This window comes from Patiria miniata, unplaced genomic scaffold (assembly GCF_015706575.1).
Source record: "Patiria miniata isolate m_02_andy unplaced genomic scaffold, ASM1570657v1 HiC_scaffold_7, whole genome shotgun sequence".
Lineage (NCBI taxonomy): Eukaryota > Metazoa > Echinodermata > Asteroidea > Valvatida > Asterinidae > Patiria > Patiria miniata.
The window spans coordinates 44096398-44119338 of NW_024037074.1; the positions used below are offsets into that span (position 1 = coordinate 44096398).

Sequence of the window (22941 nt, forward strand, 5' to 3'; positions counted from 1 at the left end):
CTTGGCCGCACAAATCGCCTTTTTTAACATTTGGACTGGTTTGGCGATAGTAGCGTCCAGGCGCAAACTCGCGTTGAAATCCCTGCGTGTGACACGTCCCAAAAAATTTAAAAAATTAAAATAACCTTGAACATTTTCAGCCCCCAAATAGCCAGAAAACGACAAGATATGCCGCCTAAGACATGAAAGATATCTGTAGACTTCCCTGATTAAGTGGGTGGTATACTGCCAGTGACTTACCATCTGGACATGCTGGACAGAAAGTGGAATTTGCAGCTATATTCCGACAAGTTCTTCTCACGTTCTTCTCACGTTCTCACTGCGTGGCGTTCGCGTAAAATGTATTTGAATTGTCGGCTATTGTTGTTATGACCATGTGACCCCGGGCTCACGTGACGTGTGCATAATCATGATGCTGCTGCGTGCAAAGGAGTGCTTGCATTATACCGAATGTTTCCTCGAGGCTGCCATCGCGCAGGGGCTGCCATCGCGCGGCACTTAAAACAGCCGTTTCAAGTGTCGGAATATTGTCGGAATGTAGCTGCGAATTCCACTTTCCGTCCAGATGGTAAGTCAACCAGTGTACCACCCACTTAATCAGGGAAGTCTACAAATATCTTACATGTCTTAGGCTGCATATCTTGTCGTTTTATGGCTATTTGGGGCTGAAAATGATCAAGGTTATTTTTATTTTTTTTATTTTTTTTTGAAGTGTCACACGCAGGGATTTCAACGCAAGTTTGCGCTTGGACGCTACTATCGCCAAACCAGTCCAAATGTTAAAAAAGTTGATTTGTGCAGCCAAGTTACTCGGACTAGGCTAGGCAAGAGCCTAGGCCTAACATCGTCGTTAGCCTGGGCTTACAAACAATCGTCAGACCCCCTAGCTAGCTACGCGGTCCTTTTTCTACGCATCTACCTTCAATTTGTGTGTGACAACGTGCGTGCATTTGAAAGCGTTACCTGTGCCGATTCTTGATGTACCCTAACGTGGCGCGGCCGGCCCCAACATAGCGCACTTTGATTTTTCGCCTGTAGCGCCTAGGGCCTATCTAGAGCAAAACTTTTTACTGAAATTTCAAAGAAAGTAAAATTTCATCAAGTTCGAAACACTCCTGTTCAAATCGCGAGTTTATTTACCCGTAACAAATTAAGAAAAAACAATTTATTTTGGCGTGATTTTCCAATTTCATTTTCAAGTGAAAAGTGAACCCTTTGAAAATGCCTTGTGACAAACATCTGGCTGGGTATGTCAGAATTTATCAAATTTACAGAAATTCTTAAATGTTAATTTGGAATTTTTTGAGATTTATTCAAGTGCGCCATGTTAGGAACACTCTGCCAATTTGTGCCCATTTTTCGGACACCACCTATTTGAATTTCTGATTAAATTTTATGAAACTGAAATTGTTCACAGAGGTTAAATCGCAAGCATTAATAATAATAAGAGGTTTGGCAACTCTACACGAGGAAAGTCGGGTAGGCTTCAGAGTGCGCCCCGTTAGGGAACACGACTATATAGGCCACATGGTAAACTCCCCATGACGTACGTAGACCCTAGACTGTCTGACCGTAGACGTAGGCAAGGTATAGGGCCTAGGGCAGCCTATAGGCTAGCACTTTTGTAGCAGCTACAAAAAGTACAACTTACAAGTACAACTTAAGCATGGCTAGCCTATATGTATGCTGAGTAGGCTATTGACATTCAAGCCGAAAAATATTTCCATTAAAACATTTTACCCTCTCTTTGTGTTCACAACTGAACTAGCCAAATGCTAGCATGACTCAGGGCCTACAGTACATTGCCCTGGGCATGCTAGGTCTATTCAAATTAATTAATCGCCATGAATGATGTAGGCCTATTACGTTAGGCCTAAGCTATGCCTATAGTCATGATAGTCATGCTAGCCTAGTACTAGTGGTGGATAGGCTACCCTATTCTATGGCCACACATTTGAGTAGACTCTGTGCTAGAGCCGGCATAGGCCTAGGCCTTCTGCTTTCACAGTCACAGTAAGATAAGGCCTACAGGCTACAGAATTTTTTTGATTTTACATGGATCCGATATCCATGGGCCTCAAACTCTGCTTGCAGGTTCATACATACACTTGCGTGCTCCGATCGTAGGCCTTTTTAGGACTTTTTTGCGATTCGTTCCGTTTTTTTTTTTGGTAAATGTGCGCAGGCGTGGAACCAGGGGGGGAGGTATAAAAAAACAAGGCCGGCCTTGTCAAAAAAAAATATCATAGAAGTTCCTTAAAAATAATCCAATAATGCAAAATAGTCTTCTTGCGGTTTTTCTACCGACCCCATTCTTCACGTAGGCATGCGCAATATAGTACCTGCAGTGAATCAGTATTTCATGGTTCGAAATTTACACTATACCAGCCCAGCTGCGTTTTGCGCGACATCGCCCCGTACGCGCGACGCGCACGCCAATGTCCTTATAAGGTAACGAGTTGTGGAGGGGCATTCCATATTATATTCAGAGGGGTGTTTTGTAAAACATGAAGTAAAACCGTTGAACAAAATGGTTGGCAACGTCTACTTTTTGACTTGTTTTTATTTTTTGGACCAAAAGATTTGGGGGTTTTCGACCGAAAAAGTATTTATGAATGGGAATAAATATGTGTTCGGTCAGTGTTTAAGACCGGTGGGAGTCTCGATGGTAATAATTACCCTCGGCTTTGCCTCGGGTAATTATCACCCATCCAGACTCACACCGGTCTTTAACAGATTGTTATAATACCTCCCGAACACACATTTATTCCCTTATTAATGTTGTCTCTGTGTTATATTATGCTAGATTTGTTTCAATGCTGTACCATATCATACTTGTTCTCTGCCTCTCTCCTTTGCAGTTGGCAACACAAACGTCGGGCAGGTTTGATGTGCTGATGTGCTGCGCGCATAGTCTTGAGAGTGTAATATGTAAGAGGTCATTGTTCACGTATAATCTATTGCATACATTTTTTTGTATAACCTATATTTAACAAGCTATAGTTTGATTGTCACTGTGCCAGTAAACTATTTAATTATCAATTACATAAGTTTAGAGGCGTCTTGTCTCTTGAAAAAGTCGAGACATTACCGATGTCGGCAGGCTTTTATCTAAGCCTGTTGACGGGACAGACGTAACCCCAAATTGCGGTTTGGGAACTAACGCAGTGCCTTAATCACATGTTTGTAGATAACTTTAATTGAAGTTTGTGATTACTTTTTTTTTCCCCTATTTTTTCCCCCATTGCTGTAGTTAGCTCTTTTTTTTAAGTACATGTAGGTACTGCAATCTGAAATGAACAAGCTGTGTTGGAATTCAGGCTTGTGAAATTTACTCTTTTAAGCTGATTTCTTCTTTTAGTGGTTTTGATTTTCCTCTTTTTCTTCACTTTCTGTGTACAAAAGCATCTATAGGAAATATCTTTTCCTCATTTTTCCCCATTGGTAGTTATATCACATACCTGTATAGGTTAAGCTATAATTACTACATGTAGCCGGACCTAAATTCTTAGCTGTAGATTTTTATACTTGTATTATCTTCACACAGGCATGTGAAATTTCCTCTTTTAAGCCGATTCTTTTTTTTTTTTTGTGTAATTTTCCTCATTTTTTCCTCATTAATTTTCTGTGTACAAAATTATACGAAATATCATCTTTTCTCTTTTTTCTTGCCTATTTCCTCTTTTCCTTTCTTTCTTTTATTGGTACGTTACTTAAAACTTCAGGGATGGAGGCACCTCAATTTAACTGTTCCATGTGCTGCTATGTCAGTATGTCTTATGGTCAGTTCATCAGGCATGTTGTTAGATGTCACCGCCATGATCCCAATTTCATTGTTTTTTGTAGTGTGAGTAATTGTTTTTATTCCACGAAAAGCTGGGGTGCATTTAAAGCTCACATGTGTCGAAAACATAAGCACATTGATCCTAATGTGTTGGACAACACTGCTGAAGACAGTAATTCCAGTGGTGACGAAAATGAGGATGGTGTACCTTTTGTAAATGAGGCTTTACAGATGACTGCAGACGAAGCTACAAGACACCAAAACACTATGTTTTCTCTGGCCTTAGAGAGTGGACACAATTTAACACATTCTTCTGTGAATGAGGTAATTAAATCAGTTTCTGTACTGATTGATCAGCATGTGGCATCGTTCAAGTCGAGGGCTAAAGATGAACTGAGAGATCGGGGTGTTCCTCTTGACTTCATGGATACAATTCCAGTGGATAATTTCTTGGCTGACATTGATACCCGAAAAAAAAGGGATGCCATATATAAGCAAGATTACTTCTATATCCCTCCAAAAAGTGTCACAATAGGACAGAAGTATGTTACCAGTAAGGGTAGTTTAGTGAGAAAAGATGTCGTTGGTTATGTCGTGCCCTTTGCTCAAAGTTTAACTAACCTACTGCGCATGGCAGACATTCACAAGCACATTGATAATCCACACACCAGCCCTCCAGATTATATGTTTGACATTTGTGATGGGCTGTGCATGAGGTCCGATCTATTTTTTCACAGAAATCCCAAGGCTCTTCAGGTCGTTTTCCACACAGACGACATAGAAATCGTAAATCCGATTGGATCTCACACCAAGAAACATAAATTGAGCATGTTTTATTATACCTTGGCAAACATACCACCAGAGTGTCGTTCACAACTTCATGCCATACAGCTCTTAGGTGTAGCAAGGAGTAAGGATGTCAAAAAATGCGGACTTAGCGTTTTCCTGAGTGACTTCATCAAAGATGCAACAAGTCTTTCTACAGGAGGTCTTGAGTTGACTGTCAATGGTGCACCTATCAACGTTAAAGGAAAGGTGGTCTTGGCTGCATGTGACACTCCAGCAGCACAGATGCTTGGGGGTTTTAAGGAGGGTGTTGGGTTTGCAAGTAGGGCTTGCAGGAATTGTGAAACTGAAAAATTGGAGATGAAGCAGAAGTTCTTGGAAAAGGAATTTGTCCTTAGGGATGAAGCAGAACACAGGAGAAGATGTAATTTGCTTGACGGCAATCTGTCGAAAGCTGCAAGGCGATATTGGAGCAAGCAATGGGGCATCAATGGTAAAAGTTGTCTCCAAGATCTCCCAGATTTCAGGCTGTGTTCAGGTATTGTGCATGACCCGATGCATATCTTTCTGGAAGGTATAATCCCCCATGAGCTGAAGTACATGCTACATAACTTCATCTCAGTTTCAAGGTACTTCACACTGAAGTGGCTGAACTCTAGAATTGCTTCCTTTCCCTATTCTTATCTAGAAGCAGGGGCTAAGCCTGAAGTTCTTGACATGAACCACATAAAAGGAGAGGGAAAACTTAAACAAACGTCAGCGGCGACCATGACTCTCATTTGTGTTTTGCCATATATCATCTCGCCGAAGGTACCCAGGACAGAAGCCAAATGGGTCAATTTCCTAAGACTGGTACAGATGACACTTCTCTCTACAAGTCCGTATTGTAGCCACAGTACTGCAGCATTACTTGCTCAGATCACATATGATCATCATGCAGCCTTTGCTACTCTCTATCCTAAGGGGAAAATTACCCCCAAGATGCACTACTGTGTGCACCTTCCAAGACAGATGCTTCAGTATGGACCTTTGAGACATCAATGGTGTATGCGTTTTGAAGCAAAACACGGCTTCTTCAAAACCAAGAAATGGAGGTGCTACAAAAACCTCCCACTGAGCATCAGTCTGAAACATCAGAAGTACATGTGTTTCAAGCAACTTGATTCCATGGGCCAAGGAAATGGCAGTTTTCTGTACAGAGGTGACATTGTCAATGAAGGAGAGTCCATCACTTTGAGAAATGAATATACTCTACAACTTGTCGATGGAATAGCTGCCACTCTTGGTATTGAGCTGCATGAAGGCCTTCAGGTTTACAGGACTACAGGTGTTGCCATCCTAGGACATGAATACCGACAAGGCTGTTGTCTAGTCCTTTCCTATGAAGATGACTTGCCAAAATTTGCAGTGTTGGAAAGTGTCTTAGTCATCAATGATGAAAAGATCTTCATAGTTGAGTCCATGGAAACTGAGACTTTTGATGCTCACATCATGGCATATGTGTTGAGGTCTACTGGTGAACAAGTTGGGGTCACATACTCACAGTTATTTTCTAAGTGGCCACTGAGTGTACATGCTTATGATGGGGAAAAGTGTGTAATTAATAAGTATTCACACATGTGTGAACTGCTTTAAGATGCATGCATAATTGTCATGGCCAGTAATTATAGGGGCAATTCCACCATCACTCACGATATGCCCCACGATATGCCCATTACATCATTCACATTACTTCCTCTTCATGATGTTTCTAGCACAGCATAAAATCTTTATTTCCTGAACTGCAACATAATGAAACATCTATTGTACCTTTCTCTCTATCTGCCTTAAAAGCTTTAAACTCACATGACAAAACACTCACATTTTTCATGCAAAACAATGTGCCAAAATGTATACTGACATTCCATGATTTTGGCCACAAAAACACAAGTTTTTGAACTAAAGTTGCACACAAGTAAAAATAGCATATAGTGCAGTAATTGTAAGTTATATGTGTAGTACTGTAGGCATGCAGTCATGGTGACATTTGAAGCACTTTATTCCAAGCAAAAGTGGACAAGGCTGACAAACTGTATACAATCAATTTCAAACCAAGTATCGTGTGTTGTGAAAGTCAGATATTTTATTTGAGTGGCACCACTCAAATAAAATATCTGACTTTCACAACACAAGATACTTGGTTTGAAATTGATTGTACAGTCGAGTCTCGTTAATACAAACTCGTTCGGACCTAGCCAAATTGTTTGTTATATATCAGAATTTTGTATTAAGAGGAACATCAGTCCCATTCATTGTGCACATACAATGCACAGTCGGGACCAAGGCTTTGTGTTTGTTATAACCAGAATTTTGTATTAACAGAGTTTGTATTAACGAGACTCGACTGTATACAGTTTGTCAGCCTTGTCCACTTTTGCTTGGAATAAAGTGCTTCAAATGTCACCATGACTGCGAAGATACGGTACTTAATACTTACAATTACTGTACTATGCTATTGTGATACAGTGGTAGTAAGTGCTGTTTCTTCTGTGACAGTGGCTTTCTGAACTGGAATTTTCCTTATAAAATTGGGTTGTGGCAGCTAGGGATGCGGTAAATTTACCTCAGTATTCAGGGTCAAATCAGAGATGATCAAAAAGCTGTAGTGTTGTTTGTTTTATAACACTATCAAAATAATAATGAGTGATACATGTATTTTGGCACGTGTCCCTTCAGCATACTTACCATTTTGCACAGCTGTCAAATGCATACAAGTCGACATCTTGATCTAGCCTAGTGTGTTGAGTATCAATTACAAACAATATGGGGATAATTTCAATCAAAATTAATGAGTTTATGTTTGGGGTAAGGGGCACTAAAACATGGAAAGAAACATTCAGCCCATTCATTCCCTTTTGAAAACATGTGTTTTGTTGGTAGTCACTCACGTTACAAAAAGTAATTTGTGCACAATTTGCCTCAAACTGTAGTCTCCTCAACCTGTAGTCTGCAAAACACAAGTTACATATGTTTAACCTTTCATTCAACCCAGATAGCTAGATATATAAAAAAAAAACCTCAGTAGTTGGGGTCAAATCAGAGAGGGAGGTACATGTACATGTACTGTTACTCACACTATGCACTCCCGTTACTTCCTCTTCATACATTTTTTAACATGTCATAAAGTCTGAGTTTGTTAAATTGCAGCGTATAATGAAACTCTTTTCTTATAATAGTGATTTTAGCCCCCCGAAAAACAAATCTTTGACCACAGTTTCACACTTACTTACATTTCATCTCATTGCACACAACTCAAATGAAAGATTTTCATTTGACATGTGATGCTTGTACTTGTAGTTTGGAAGATGTCATACAGTTTCCACTTTTCAGCCTTGTCCACGTTTGTGTGGAATAGCTTCATGTATTTGGAATAATATTTTAAAAAGTAAAAAGAAAATATCTGAGAGCGAATTAATTCTTTGAGTCATATGTCCACGTCGGGGTGGAATCACCCATGTGTTTCCTTATGACTTTTGTCAAAAGATAGTGTTTCTGTATCTTTGCTTAGTCAGGTTAGTACCGCTACATGTACCTCAAATAATTACAAAGTCTTTCATAACAGATGTTTGCCACGATATTTCATTATCTCTGTAGAAATCAGTCACTTTTCTATGACCTCTTTGTCAAGTCCTTTTCTTCTTAATTGTGTTGTTGCTTAATTGTGTTGTTGAAAAAACCCACATCTATTGCAACTTTTGCAATTAGATTACATGGAGCTTTGGCAATGCTTGTAATTTTTGCTTTCCTGGTTGTTCTGAGAGTGATGACGCCTGTTGCTGATTTGCAGTGGTTAAAGTGCCCGTAAAATTCACCTTTAATTGTTTCTTCCTGTTGGTATTTTTTTTTTTTTTTAGATCTTTTGTTCTGCCTGTAAATCCTATTTTTCCCCGCAGTTGAATGCATTGATATTTTATCAAATTAGATTGCAGTACCTGCTTTTGCTTTCGTTCAGCTTCTTTCTGTATGTGATAATGTCCAGTTTACCTTTTTCTGCTTAAACCATGATAAGGCCCCCCAAAAAAGTCTCCCGTTTCTGGTATGGAGCTTGCCCCAAAAGTGGTGCGGCGACACAGCTTTTTTTTTTTTACTTTTTTTTTCTTCAAATGTCGGCTGCCTGCAAATGGTTCCAGACTAAATTTAGTGCAAAATATATGGGAGTCCAGAGAGGCCGCATAAAGCTTGAACTCGATCGTAACCCCATCTAAAAACACGTTTAAATTGTGCAGCAGCAGGATTCCAGTCAAACCAGTGAGTTTGGCGGTTTTGAGACATCATCAAACAAAGCCGACGTGCAAACCGGAGACTTTTTTATTTGGCCTAAACATATATTCTAAAATATCCAAATGAAAATTTGTTTTTAAAGCAAAAATGTAATGCGATCAAGCTGAAGGAGTTGTTTGTTGGCCCTTATCAAATTGTTGAGGTTTTTTCCCTTCATTTTAGAAGAGAGCTATTTTTCAGATTGTATTTGATGAAAACCCCACGTGAACACAACCTTCAGTTCAGAAGTTCTGGGACTTAGAACACAGGCAGATCAGAAACTGAGAAGAAAACAGAGAAATCTAACAGAGAAATCAACGATTCAAAATTGAAGTGTTTATTAAGCAACAAAAAAACATGCTTTATTTCAGGTTATTGGATATTAACTCTTTGGCAAAAATGTCACATTTTAACTACCTATCCTGAGTTTTTCTCAGAAACAAAATATTTGACATGAAAGAGGACATATCGTCGCAGAGCTGACATAGCGACGAATAAGCGAAAACCTTGTATCAAGTAATTCACGTTTGAAGTTGGACTGTATACAGCGCACGCGCGATCCAACAAACTGACGAATAACTTTCGTTGGTACTTTGAAAGCACACCTTACATTAGCAGGTTAACCAGCGAAATTCCGTATTTGTCACTCAAATTATGGATTTGTTATTTTGACTGATTCGCCACAGGCAGGGCTCCGAATCTCAAAATCCAGACAAGAATTAGGAATTTGGGCATAAATACTTGAAAGAGCAACCTTTAAAAACTACAAAATCTCAAATCGGCAAAATGTTCGATACGCCGGTTTGGCAGCTCTGCGACGACATAGCCTTCCAACTTTACCAAAATGTCAATTTTGAAATTTCCACCCCTACTGACCTATTTGGGCTGTATTTTAAAATCACAATTGCCAACAAACGACTCATTTAGCTTGATCGCATCACATAATATGGTCTTGAATTGAAATGTCACGTTTTGACAAATTTCATTGGTACTATGATATTTCACGGCCTAACTTTAAAAGAAAAGTGTTTGCTATTATAATTAGGCTTGGTAGGAGGGTACGTGGTTTGCTCATCTCTTAAAAAAAAAAAAAAAATAGGAAACAAATGCACTGAGGATGGGTGGTGCAGATCCTCAAGCTCTTTCAGGGTTAACAAGTGTTTTTAAAAAAAGGTAAAATACAAATATATTGTCCACTTGAAACTGCAATGATTTCTGTTTTTCAATAATTTGCACATATCCATAATTGCAGAACTTTGCCAGTTATTCACAGATATGCCTGTCTTTAAGGTATGGAGTAGTGATACATGTAGGTCACTACGAAAGAGTATTGCAGCCAACAGTCTCCAGGAGTTAATTGAAAAAGGTATGTGAATATTATTACTTATCTTACGAGTCCGAGTGGAACACTGAATAATGTAGTGCGTCTGTGTTCGGCCGAGTGGTATGTGGGACACGGATGCACTACATTTTCTGTGTTCCACAAGCAAACTTGAGGCGCAGTAAATTGTGAACTAGCATGTTTTATACGAACCTTTAAGCAGTTTAGCGCATGCAGTTGGAATGTCACTCGCATCTTGGAATAGCGCAATACGCAGGGTGCGATATATATGGACCGTACATGCAGCACTGTATAATATCGCACTAGGGTTGCCATGCATGGATCGACCAATCAGAATCGAGGATTCAAGTTTGCTTGATGATAAATACTGTTGCATATAAGTTTGATTATTAGTCAGTAGCACCCACATGTGTTACTTGACAGTTTACTCCTTCACTTCATTAGAGTAAATCAAATGTAAAGTAAACAAATATATATAAATCGTTAATACCTGCCGTTAAAGTATATTTTGGTGATTCTACTTACATGTCCTTGCTTAAACAAACTTTTTCTAATGCATATCAGAGATTGGATGATTATGATGACATAATAAAGATCCAAAATGGCTACCATTATACCCTAAAGTTGCGCGCATACCTTTCCTCAGATATCATCAAGTACATGTAGTCTAGCCATGAAGCGTCAGTATTGATGAGCTTCAAATTCACATTGTTACTTACTGGCACAGTTACCCTAACAAAAAAGGAAAATAATGTGAAAAATGGAGGAAAGACAATGATATTTAGCCAAAAAAAAAATAAAGGTGCCTGTTAATTGGGCTAAAACTCGGGCAAAGGGTTGCCTCATGTGGGAGACTTGAACACGTTCAAGGAAAGCCCCCAAATAAAAGATTATTGCTGTTTACAATAGTTTTGTCGACGTCAAAATGTAATACCAATAATTGTGAGAATTTCCTTGAACTTAATTGTTCAAGTCTCCCATGATTTCCGGACACGTCGTGTTTTCCCGTTTTTGTTTGCTGGGCTCAATATCACAATGTTATCATTGTTCATGTGATTTTCCATAAGGTTTTAATAGAGTAACTGTGCCAGTAAGCAACTTGGTGAATTTGAAGCTCATCAATTAATACCGAGGTTTGGCAAGACTACTTAATTATATCTGGAGACAAGGTAAATGCACACAACTTTATAGTATAATAGTAGCCATTTTGGACTATAAGAGATTCATATTTTTGTCTATAAATGAAGTAAACAGTCGTCACACTGGGCATTTACCTAAGCCAAGGTTCCGCCGCCCCCCCCCCCCCCCATGACGGGAAAATTGAGAATGATCGCCCTCACGTTAAAAATACTTAAACTTCCCCACCCTTTTCCGAAAATGTCCCCCACTGTTAATTTTGCAACATTTTATTTTAAATTTCCCCCACCTTGACTAAAAAGCCTGGTGAGATGGCTGTGTCAAGTTACTTTAGTTGTATTTTATAGTGCATACATGTATACATGTCTTAATGCTGTAAAATTAATCTCTTTTATTTCCGTAGGCAAAACTAAATTTGGTTTTGAAGAGGATCTCCAAGTAAGCGTGGTTACTGAAGCAGATGGAACTGATGTTGACGAAGATGAAGTGTTGCTGGAGCTGGGCGCAGGGACAGTTTTGATTCTTCTGAAGAAAGGCGAACTATGGCAACCTTCAACACAGGATACTCCAGTTGCAGATACTATTCCATCATCAGGAACTGCAGCTACTGGATCTGGAGACACTACCCCTGCTTGCATGGCCTCATCACCAGCACGAGCTGTGACGATTGCTGAAGGCTCATCAAATGCTGGTGAGGCTAGTCCCACATCATGTCGACTTACATCATCGAGCCCACTTCCCACATTCAGTCCTCGTATAGAACACCACCTCAAATCGGCAACAGAGTCAAGGATTTGGAGGGAACTAATTTCGGAATCAGCGAACTTCTACGTTTGCAAATATCCGGAACTAGGCAGCCCAGGAGAGTACCAGATGATTGGAAGAAAGATGTTCTCAGCCTTTCCAAGCATTGCACGTGAAGGAGACAAGGAGTGGGTAAGGAGTAATAATTGGTGATTGTTGTGAAGATGCATGTCTCTATACAAACTTCAAAATGTGTATGTTACCATGCATGGACTTATGGTTGCCATATTCATCCCATGTGTAAAAAAAGTGCATACACCTGTCAAAACATTTACGCTAAGGAAATCTGTATGCCAGAAAGAAACTGCATATACATGTACATGTAGGGGATTGCCTATTTCGTGTGCGTATTTGCAGTTGCTATGGCTCTGATAACCCTGAAATTTCATGAGGTCCACACATCACGCATCTTAATTAAGCTGCAACATTCTTTCCCTATGGGAAGGGGGAGGGGTAACTTTGTGCATTGTGAAATTATTGTCTCAAAAATCTCTCACCTCTGTAGGACAATAAGTTATTTTTTTTAACATCTTGGAATTTGGTATTTCAGCACCTTTGGATTTGTGTTTCGATCTGCATCATTTGTGTTTCGATCCGCATCAAAATTCCCTGGTTATAAATACATGTTCTACTTGTGCTGAAATATATAAGGTGTGGAATAATCTTGCAACCATCTACATTGTTTTTTCCTTGGAGTGCACTTGAAATTTCCCATCCTTTGAGTATGGGCCCCCTTGCGCAAACAAAAGAGGGCATAGAGTACGGTGGACAGGACACACAGCGCTTGCGTACTATACTGTATTGGTTCGCTCGCAAAGTACGCACGACTTCCAGAATGTGCCAAAGCTATTAGCCCAGCATCTTTAACGTCAGGCGGCGTCAGTGCGCGAAAACATGCAAATTTATCTTGCGATGGGCTTCCAGACTAATCCCTGCCCCCAATAACTTTGAATAATTCAAAATAGGCAGTAGATGGACTTGGAACCAGTCTAGGTCTGCCCCAACTCTCTTTTTCTTGCCGTTGAATGAGTACTTGTGCAGGGAGCCCATAAGGCAAGCCATTACTATTTTGGCAAACAATTTGTTTGAATTCTGTTTACAAAAATATGTCTCCATTATTCTATTTACCTTGTATTTTTATGTATGTCTTTAATTTGTATTTTCTTTTTAAGTCGTTCTTCACCAAGTGTCTGAGTCAGCGAATCAGACACATAAGATGGGCTGAAAAGAAGAAGACACAACCCCCAAAAAGGCAGAGTGATAATCCACGCTTCAGTTCTGCCAAAGCGCCCCGTGTGGGACATGTCCATCTGCTGCAGAAAGACGTTTCATCATTGACTGCTGATGACTATGAGAATCATCTTGCTGAAGTAAGACGAGAATGGAGTAAAGGCAACACCAAGAACAAGAACCACTTGATGCTCCTCCTTAGTGAAACCTTCGCCTGCAACCAGCAATGGATCAAAAGTTTACCAGATTCCAAAATGGAGCCAATCCTGCAGAAAATACCATGCTACCAAGATGGCAGTCTGGTAAGTGTGTTTAATTTAAGCTGTATTTTAAGTATCCAAAAAAAGCTGATCCAGTGCATAAAGCCCAGCGCGCACCTCTCTGAAGTTTACTTGTTGACTGGATCACAAAATCGCCAGTATGTTTATTTTTCACCTTTGCGGTTAGACCGCATCTGTAAATATTACATCTGGTGAAATTGGAGTGCTGCCCGCACACCTTTCCGATTACATCGAATCAGGTGAAATCAGATGAGAAAAAAAAATGATTTTCCGTTCAACGGGTGTACACATCAATCCAAATTTTCAGCGCAATTAATGGTACATGATGATCAGGTGAGCTATTAACACTGTCAGTTTGGTTAAATCTAAAAAGGGGGTATACCCCAGCAGTTATGGATAACTGAAGACCATTGATTTAAAAACAAAAGCTCCAAACCTTTTTTTGCCAAGTTGTCTGAATCCGTGATGGCATGAACTGTCCAAACAATGTACTCTCACTGTACTATCTGGACCCGCCATAGACATTATTATTTGGACAAGTCAATACCTTTTAATCAGCACAACTTGGCAAAAATATGGGTTCACTAGCTGGCCCTCTATTTTGAAATCAGTCGTCCGGATCCAAGACAGCAGAGTATAAAAAGTAAGGTGTCATTATAAAGCGGACTAAATCTTTTTCATAGGCTTATTGACCTATCGTGGTAGAATCACGTTAGAATCGCGTCAACGCAGCTTGTGAAGTATTGTCCAATTATAAGGATATACAAACTGATGCGGAACACGCAACAACTGAGACAAACAAAACTTAGGGTACGAAATTTTCCATAGGGTTGTCTAAAGGGGCGCGCAAACGGCGATAGGTCAATTCAAAGAAGTGAGATAAAAGAGCTCCCAATCACAGTGATCTGAATGACAAAGTACATTTTCAACCACCAATAAATAAACCACTCTTATAGACGGCCTTCTTCATAGAAAAATCACAACTGTGTACATGTATTTAACGCTGTCATATATGTGCGCACAGTGTGCAAAATGATCTAGAAACATGCGCATGTTGATTGAAATTTCCACCACTGCGGGTCACGCAAATTTGACTCCCAAAAAGCCAATGCAGGTGACAATCTGTAGACAGTACATGTTATTTGAGAATTATTAGTGGTATATATAGTTGGACATGTACTTTGACAGTTATCTGGAAAACAAATTGAATACAGGTTTTCTTTTGGTTCATTAACAGGTCATTCATGATTTCCTGAAAATCATTGGAGAAAGCAGCTTGGACTCCATTCTAAACAAGATGGAGATTTTCCTGACCGTGGTGGAAAGTCTCATCGGCACATCAACAAAGGTATTTTGAAAGATTTGTATACGGTCTCGTATATCATTCTAATTAAGAATGAAATACGAATGGCGTATGTTATCATGAACCTCCCCTGATATATTCTTCATTTCGATCAATGTGACATCCCTGTCTGCCTGTGTGCTTTCGTCCAGCAAAAAAAAAATATGATAATGATGTAAATAAGAGAGGATGTGAACCCCGTGCCTTGCGTACACTGGGTTTCGAATGCCCAGCATACACGCATGACTGCACAGCGGCCTCTGTTCGCTGGGGCAAACGTGGCACATTCCTCCAACCCCCCCCCCCCCCCCCCCCCCCACCTACAAGCACGACTCATATATTTAACAGTGGGGGATTAGCGGAAAGTGGGTTTACGGCTACTGCACAGCGGCCTCTGTTCGCTGGGGCGAACGCGGCACATTCCTCCAAACCCCCCCCCCCCCCCCCCCCCCCCACCTACAAGCACGACTCATATATTTAACAGTGGGGGATTAGCGGAAAGTGGGTTTACGGCTACTGCACAGCGGCCTCTGTTCGCTGGGGCGAACGCGGCACATTCCTCCAAACCCCCCCCCCCACCTACAAGCACGACTCATATATTTAACAGTGGGGGATTAGCGGAAAGTGGGTTTACGGCTATACAAGCTCCCCGGCGTTAATGGGTTAACAGCTAGGCAACCAAATGATACATTTTTTGAAGCACTGAGTATATAGAAAGAAAATTGCTTTTATTTGGTTCTGAAATGCCCATAGGAACCTGAGAGGATTATCCCTGTTATCCGCCATGTTGAGAAGGCAACAGCTTTTGACAAAGGGAAGGGTGTGAAAAGCAAGTCTGTCATCACCATTAAAGAGGTTAGTGAATGATAATTTTATGCTTTTAATCTAACTTGTCTGGCGAAAAGAAACTATATTAGTTATCCCGCGAGCGCAAGTGGAACACTGAATAATGTAGTGCGTCTGTGTTCGGCCGAGTGGTATGTGGGACACGGATGCACTACATTTCTGTGTTCCACAAGCTTGAGTGCTATAACTAACACGCTTTACACAACCATTTAGCGGTTTAGCGCACGCATTCAGCTGAAATGTTGCTTGCATCTTGGAATAGCGATATGGACTATGCGATATAGTATAATATACAAATTTGCTCAAAGATAATGTTATTTATCCCACTTGCGCTCGTGTGCCACAGGGCCATGGCTTAGTGGTATATGTGAGACGCAAGAGGCACTTAATTTTTTGTGTTCAAGAACAAAATTTGAGAATTTGGCCCACTAGAAGATGTGTTATATTTTTACTTAATTACAAAGAGTAAGGAAATTGCATTTGACTTAAGTTACTGACATGCACACTTAAGGCAGAAAAAAAGCAGCTGTTCCCTTATATGTGCTGATGAAAAATCGCAAGCAAACGTTTACCCAGAATGTACGAGGACTACATCCATACTTCCGTGCCTAGTTGCAGATACGTCTTGACACAACCTTTAAACCCTTGGTTTGCTTTCAGGATATCTCAGATGATGAAGTTGAAGAAGTCTTGAAGACAGGAGACCGGGACCCACCCCATTTGCTGGTTCTAAAAAAAGGTGGTACAATTGCTGGCACATTTGTCGTTGGTGATACTGTAAGCATTATGTGCCACTCAACCAGTGACAAGTCTATAACATCAGCGATGCTCACATTGATTGCTGTATACTATGTGTTCGATCTAGATTATCCAAAGATCTATTCCCAGCTTCTGGGCACACTTCAGTCACATGTAGTAGGTGGCATTCCATTTGATGGAAAAAAAAGTGCCAAATTCAGGTCCTTCAGTAATGTACTGGATAAAAAACGTTCATAACTTCAAGACTTAAAAGAACTATGTGATGGAACTAAATGACCGAAAACCAAAGAAACTATAAAACCAAAACCCAATGTTTAAACCTAGAACTATAACCAGAGAACAAGGACAGACCAAAAACCAACACAGTGTGTAAATTATAATGAATCTGTAAGCTCACTCTAACTTCAATCTGCAAAAACAAGAAAACACATGGAAACTAAGATGAGAAACATAATCTAATGAATATTCAGTAGGCAATAAACAGTTCTGGCACACAAAGGAAGTGGAAGACACTAATCCCCTACTTTCAGGATTAACCTGTCATAAAACGAATCAAGTGGAACAAATTGTACTTGATTAAACGGAATTTCCATTAAAATACCCAAACTCCCTTATTAAGTAGGATAAATCAACTATCAGCAATAGAAGTAATTAGAGCAGTAATACCTTGAGAAAAATAATCAAGGTAAAAAGAAACAAAATGGAATCTGAATAGTTGTATAAAACTAGAAACTGGAAATCATTCAAAGATAACTCTGACCAGAATCAACTTGTACTCAGACTGTAAACTAAACAAACTTTCAAGGAACTCTAACTGATTTAACTACTGTAAATAATTGGAAATAAGTAAAAGAAGACAATAATACAAAAGAAAACTCACCACTGACCAGACAAGCAGACAACCCAAGCAATGAGGATCACACTCCAGTTATAGGAGGAACATTAGTGTTATCTATGTACATGTATGTTCACTGCTGGTCTACTTAAACTAAAGTGTGGCTTGACCATGTGGCAACTTATATAGGGGGGACTGGAGGACTTAAATAAACAAACAGGGGGACACACTACCAAGGCATACAGGGGAACACTAAACAAAGGCTATGCATTTTGAAAGGGGGAACTACTCCTATGTATAAATGACACAAAATTTTAAACAACTTTTTGGCTCCGCCACACATGCAGTGCATGTTCAAGTGTTATATGTTACATTTCATAAAGTGTTAAATTTGTTACATTTTCGATTTCAAATATTCTCATTTCAATGTAATTTTAAAGCTTTTTAAATAACCACAAAGGGAAACTCGTGATTCGGTGAATTGTAAATATTTCAGATGTTGAACAAAAATGAACCAGAATAATGTCATTGCTTAAGTATCAGTGGATTATCTACATAGACATTTTAGATGTATTTACTGTTTCTTTTACCAGGGTTAACTCACTGATTTAAATCACAATTTAAATCAAATGAATTTGTTTTCAAATTCCTGATTTAAATCCTTTTTTGTAAAAATCTTATTTTTGGCAAAATTTACTGATTGAGGGTCATTTTAATCAATTAAATCAAATGTTTCCAACCAATTACAAAGCTTGTGTAAGATGTTAACACATTCAAATATCCCTTCTTCATCAGCAGCGTCTCGATATACATGTTGGATTCGCATAATTACCCACAATTATTCTTTCTTTTTTTAAGTCTGATACGATTTCTGTTCTCCACCTTGTACGAAGGACCATCAATGAAACATGATAAGTTACACAAGGATCAGTGCTGGTTTTAAAATTAAAGGCATTTTTATGAAACTGAGGTTTTTCCATTGTGCGCATTGATCATATGAAAAATATTAATCGTATGATAAAGAAAATTATATATGTACATGTAGCCTCACTCTCAAACCTACCGTCACAGCTGGCACTTTCAGAATCATGAATTATGTCATGTTTCATAAATGGTTTTTGCTGATATCCATTTCAAGATTAATTGTAATGATTATTATAAATCTCAGGTTTTTAACAGCTGAAGCAATTTCTTGCACATCTGTGTTCACCCCCTGAATTGAATCAACAAAATTTGCTCTAACTTGACATCTATAGAAAACCAAATATAACAAAAAAGTAACCTTCTTTGATATGTGAAAAGAAAATTATACTCAATGGCTACATGCCCATTCTGCTCGTGTGGATTTGAAAAGACGAAAGTAAAAAAAAAATATGTTCTGGTGATTTAAAGGAAGTGTTTAGTACTTAAACATCAAGTTAATTATAAATGCGTCCAAGCATTTATAAAGTGTTACAGGCTGTAAACACGTCATTGGTTTAGTACTTAAACATCAAGTTAATTATAAACGCGTCCAAGCATTTATAAAGTGTTACAGGCTGTAAACACGTCAATGTGTTTAGTACTTAAACGCGTCCAAGCATTTATAAAGTGTTACATGCTGTAAACACGTCAATGTGTTTATGCTATAAACACATTGACGTGTTTAAAAGTACATTGTGTTTAGAAAGTAAACAGTAAATAAAACATGTTCATATGTTTATGTGTTTAAAGAAATAAACGTTTAGTGTTCAAATATAAACATGAGTGTTCAGTGTTTATTCATAAACGCGTCAAAGTGTTTACAAAGTTTAACAGTTGTGTGTTTATATTAGTGTTCAGATGTTAAACATATATGTGTTCAGTGTTTATTTATAAACGCGTCAAAACGTTTATAAAGTGTTACAGATATGCGTTTATATATGTGTTTAGAAGTTAAACACACGGTTTTACAGTGTAGTAAACGCTTTGGTGTTTATCCCCTGTGGTGCGTTTTGGCCCATCGCAATGTTGTCATCTACAATGCGTCGTGCCTGGCGTCTTGCTATCATAAAGATGTGCGCATACAATATCACAACCATAACGATACCAGATAATAGAAATGCAACGATAATGAGCGTCAGTACCAATGGTCCTTCACGATGACACTGTAGTATGGTTGACAGTTTACGTTCATATAACGCGTTACCAAGAAAAGCGATCATTGAAACTACACACCAACTGCAAATGATGATTGTCTTTGTTCTGCATAGAGTCATCAGTCGCGGATACTGAAGGCAGAAAGCGATAGCAAGATATCGATCAATGGTCAGAAGCACCAATGACATAAAACACTGACAGAAAAACAGATATCGTAGCGACAAGTGGACACTGCATAGGAAACTACCAAACGGCCAATATCCTAAAGCTGTGTAGATGATGCCTGGAAGAAATCCAAAGGCTCCCATACAGAAGTCGGAGACGTTTAAAGACATCATAAAGAGCTTGGTAGTTTCTTGGATGTTCGAACGTCGGATGACAACCAAGCATACCGGGTTGAGCGTCAAGATCAGGGTAGTGTTCACAATGTCAGTGATGAAAGTGAAAAGCTGCAGTCCCGACCAGGACTGGTCTGGTTGGTTGGTAGTTGGTACCATCGCTGTCGACGTAAGCATTTCTTCGGCCATGTTGGACATCACTCAGGATGAAACAAATCAATTCGTCAACCACGTAGAGATCATATATCTGCAATGCAACAGTGATGACCCTCTAGATCTGGCCCGCACTGGCAATTCGTATGCGTCGTTTACACGCAATGCGATCCAACGACACAACGGCAGGGAACTTCTCATTAATATAATTGGTCCATCCATCTTCAGACTGAATAACGAAAATAATAAGGCCAAAAATAAAAAAAACATGTTTCTCGTCCGGGTTTTTTAAAAAAAGGAGGAAGCGGGGCTTTTTATTTTTCATTTTTTTCAAGATGGCCGCCATTTAAACATTTCCTGCAACCGTTGGTGTTTCCACTGTTCAAAGTCACTTTTAAAATGAAAGATAAGTTGGACAAGAGAACTGAACATATTTACAGTGTCATTTAGACTTGTATTGCATATTGGTCTACAATTTATTTTCCGATGAATTTGTGGACTTTTTCGGTGTTTTTTTACTGCATTTTTCAAAAATAAAAAATAATAAAAAAAATCCAGGCGGCCTCCAAAAAGGAAGCGGGCGGGCACGAGAAACATGGTTTTTTTTACTTCGCCTAATGGATTGATTGATACCTTTAACGAGATAGCAGGTAATTCACGTAGGATAATAAAAATGGAGGGAGAAGCGACTTTATTTGCAGCTGATGAAAAGCATGGAGTAATTATTGTTGGCATCTATAGATTGAAGGCGGACAAAAGTACCTGACAAATTAGGTAACCAATTATAAAAGCACTTAAAATATCTAAGACTGAGGTCTTAGCATAACACTAAGTGCCGGATAATTAAGGCATTCGTCTCTTTTAATCGAAATCCTTAAGAACAGACTGAAAAGAACCTTTGCATTAAACAAACCATAGCAGTCTAGCATCCAGGAATGACAACATCCATACGTGCCTCTTATAATGTTTGACTTTAACTGCGCATCAATTGTCGCATGAGTACACGTTATTAAATCATTTTCAATTCTTACATTATATTTACCACACTAAGACCTGAAAACATAGGACTGCTTGCAGTTGTATGCATCGGTACTTAGGTAAGTTGTTAATATTCATGCACCGCTCACTGTTGGTGAATCAACAAATAGTGCATATTAGATCGCATGATGATTTGCTTTTGAACGAAGGAGCGCTGTTTAATACGACGACATTTTTGATATAAGTAAGTTTACACGTTGCTACAATTTGAAAATAACACTGCTATAATATTCGAGCGTTTGTAGGCTATACCTAAAAAAAACCACCACGACAACGCCCTTTTTTGCTCATTGTGCTTTATTCACGAGTTGGCCATATTAAATTGAAAGCGAGGTAAAATCCTCATTTTTGGAACTTGCGAAGAGAAATGAAAGCAACGATATAAAGTTGATTACAAATGAAGACAAGTCTGCTATGATGAATGATTTATAATTTTGTTATCAAACATGTTTAAGCCTCATTTAAAAAAAAAAAAAAAAAGTGAGGCTTGGAACGCATAAATAGTCTGGTACCATCTTACTTCTTTACAATTTATAAAAAAAAAAAACATTCAGGGAACACGATCAAAAATTGCTTCTTCGTGAATAAGATGTCAGTTCACAATAAGTCCGTGTCTGAATTATTTTGCTCCGGCTTCACACACGAGTCTGTGGGAAATGGCTGCAGCCGATACAATAGACGCGCGTGTAATTTCGAGTCGTATAGGCCTATTCGTATTTATCACAATATTGCACTAGATTAAGAAACTCACTTTTATTGAACGCGGTCAAAAAGAACTTTTCAATTCATATGTTCAACCTTATTTTGTACTTTATTGAGGCGTCAATATTTCCTTGTCAACAGTCAGTCTGTGAAAGACTGCATGACCAAGTTGGGGGAAAAACGGGGGAAAACGGCGTTTATGTATATTTGTTTAGGTATCCCGCCCCCCCCCAAAGGAAAAGTATTTTTGTTAGAGTTAACTTGCCTTTTGATATTAGTGAGAGTGATATTTAAGTACCATCAGGCCATTTTTCAAATTCTCTGTTCAATTGACTGAATATTGGGAAAGATAGTGCTAGCTCACGAAACTCAAAAGTGATCAACTTTTTGTGCATAAAATAAAAAAAATCTGAAATAATCATAACAAAAAATTAAACTTAATTTAAAATTAGTTGATTAATTCTGATAAACCATTATTATCTCTACTTAAATACCCAACTAGAAGTTTGTCAGAAAATTACTTTCTAATTTTGGGGGGACATTTTTCAAAGGGTTCACTGTGCACTTCGAAATAAAATCGGAAAATCACGCCGAAATATAAATCTTTACACGGGTAAATAAATTCTTGATTTATGATCAGGAGTGTTAAGAGCTTGATGAAATTTCACTTTCTGTGAAATTTTGCTCTAGCTAGACGCTACAGGTGAAAAACTTTAGGGGCCGCGCCACGTTAGGGTACATCAACAATACGGGGGATGAACAGAAAGTCCTATAAGTTAAACTCGTTTATGCCCAAAAAAGGGTTCCTTTTACACTTTCAATTCACACGATTATTTCGGCTTCAGTCAGTGCAAAGCCTTCATTGCATATTTCGTATCTCAAGTTGCCACTGAATCCACCTTTGGTCGGTTTTAACATTTCGCATAATACATGTATTTACGAGATATGTTTACATTGGTCCCAACAGAATACAAAGCCAGCATACGAAGTTTTTAATAAAAAAATATTATCGCTGTTCGCAGACACTTGAACGAATTCGTAGTCACAGTCACAGGTTTTGGCATGGTATATTTTATGAACTTTGTGCCCGCTGTCACTATTGTTAGAACAGCATCACCCCAGATAACATTATGACCTGCCGCACAGT

The 22941-nt window shown here is 38.9% G+C and overlaps 1 protein-coding gene across 4 annotated transcripts; it reads left to right on the top strand.

Annotated features, from left to right (window-relative positions):
* Window positions 1–419: 419 nt before the first annotated feature.
* LOC119745986 lies at window positions 420–19041 on the top strand. 4 transcript variants are annotated; one of them, XM_038222727.1, is made up of 8 exons: window positions 420–568; window positions 2862–2931; window positions 10122–10235; window positions 11752–12284; window positions 13325–13684; window positions 14901–15011; window positions 15759–15860; window positions 16512–19041. In XM_038222727.1, exons 3-8 carry the CDS (start codon window positions 10145–10147, stop codon window positions 16845–16847), a joined length of 1533 nt encoding a protein of 510 aa, XP_038078655.1. In that variant the 5' UTR covers window positions 420–568; window positions 2862–2931; window positions 10122–10144; the 3' UTR covers window positions 16848–19041. The 4 variants fall into 4 exon arrangements, with proteins under 4 accessions (XP_038078655.1, XP_038078654.1, XP_038078656.1 ...); XM_038222726.1 differs by lacking the exon at window positions 420–568 and having other exon boundaries at window positions 2717–2931; XM_038222728.1 differs by lacking the exon at window positions 420–568 and having other exon boundaries at window positions 2717–2931; window positions 10133–10235.
* Window positions 19042–22941: the final 3900 nt, after the last annotated feature.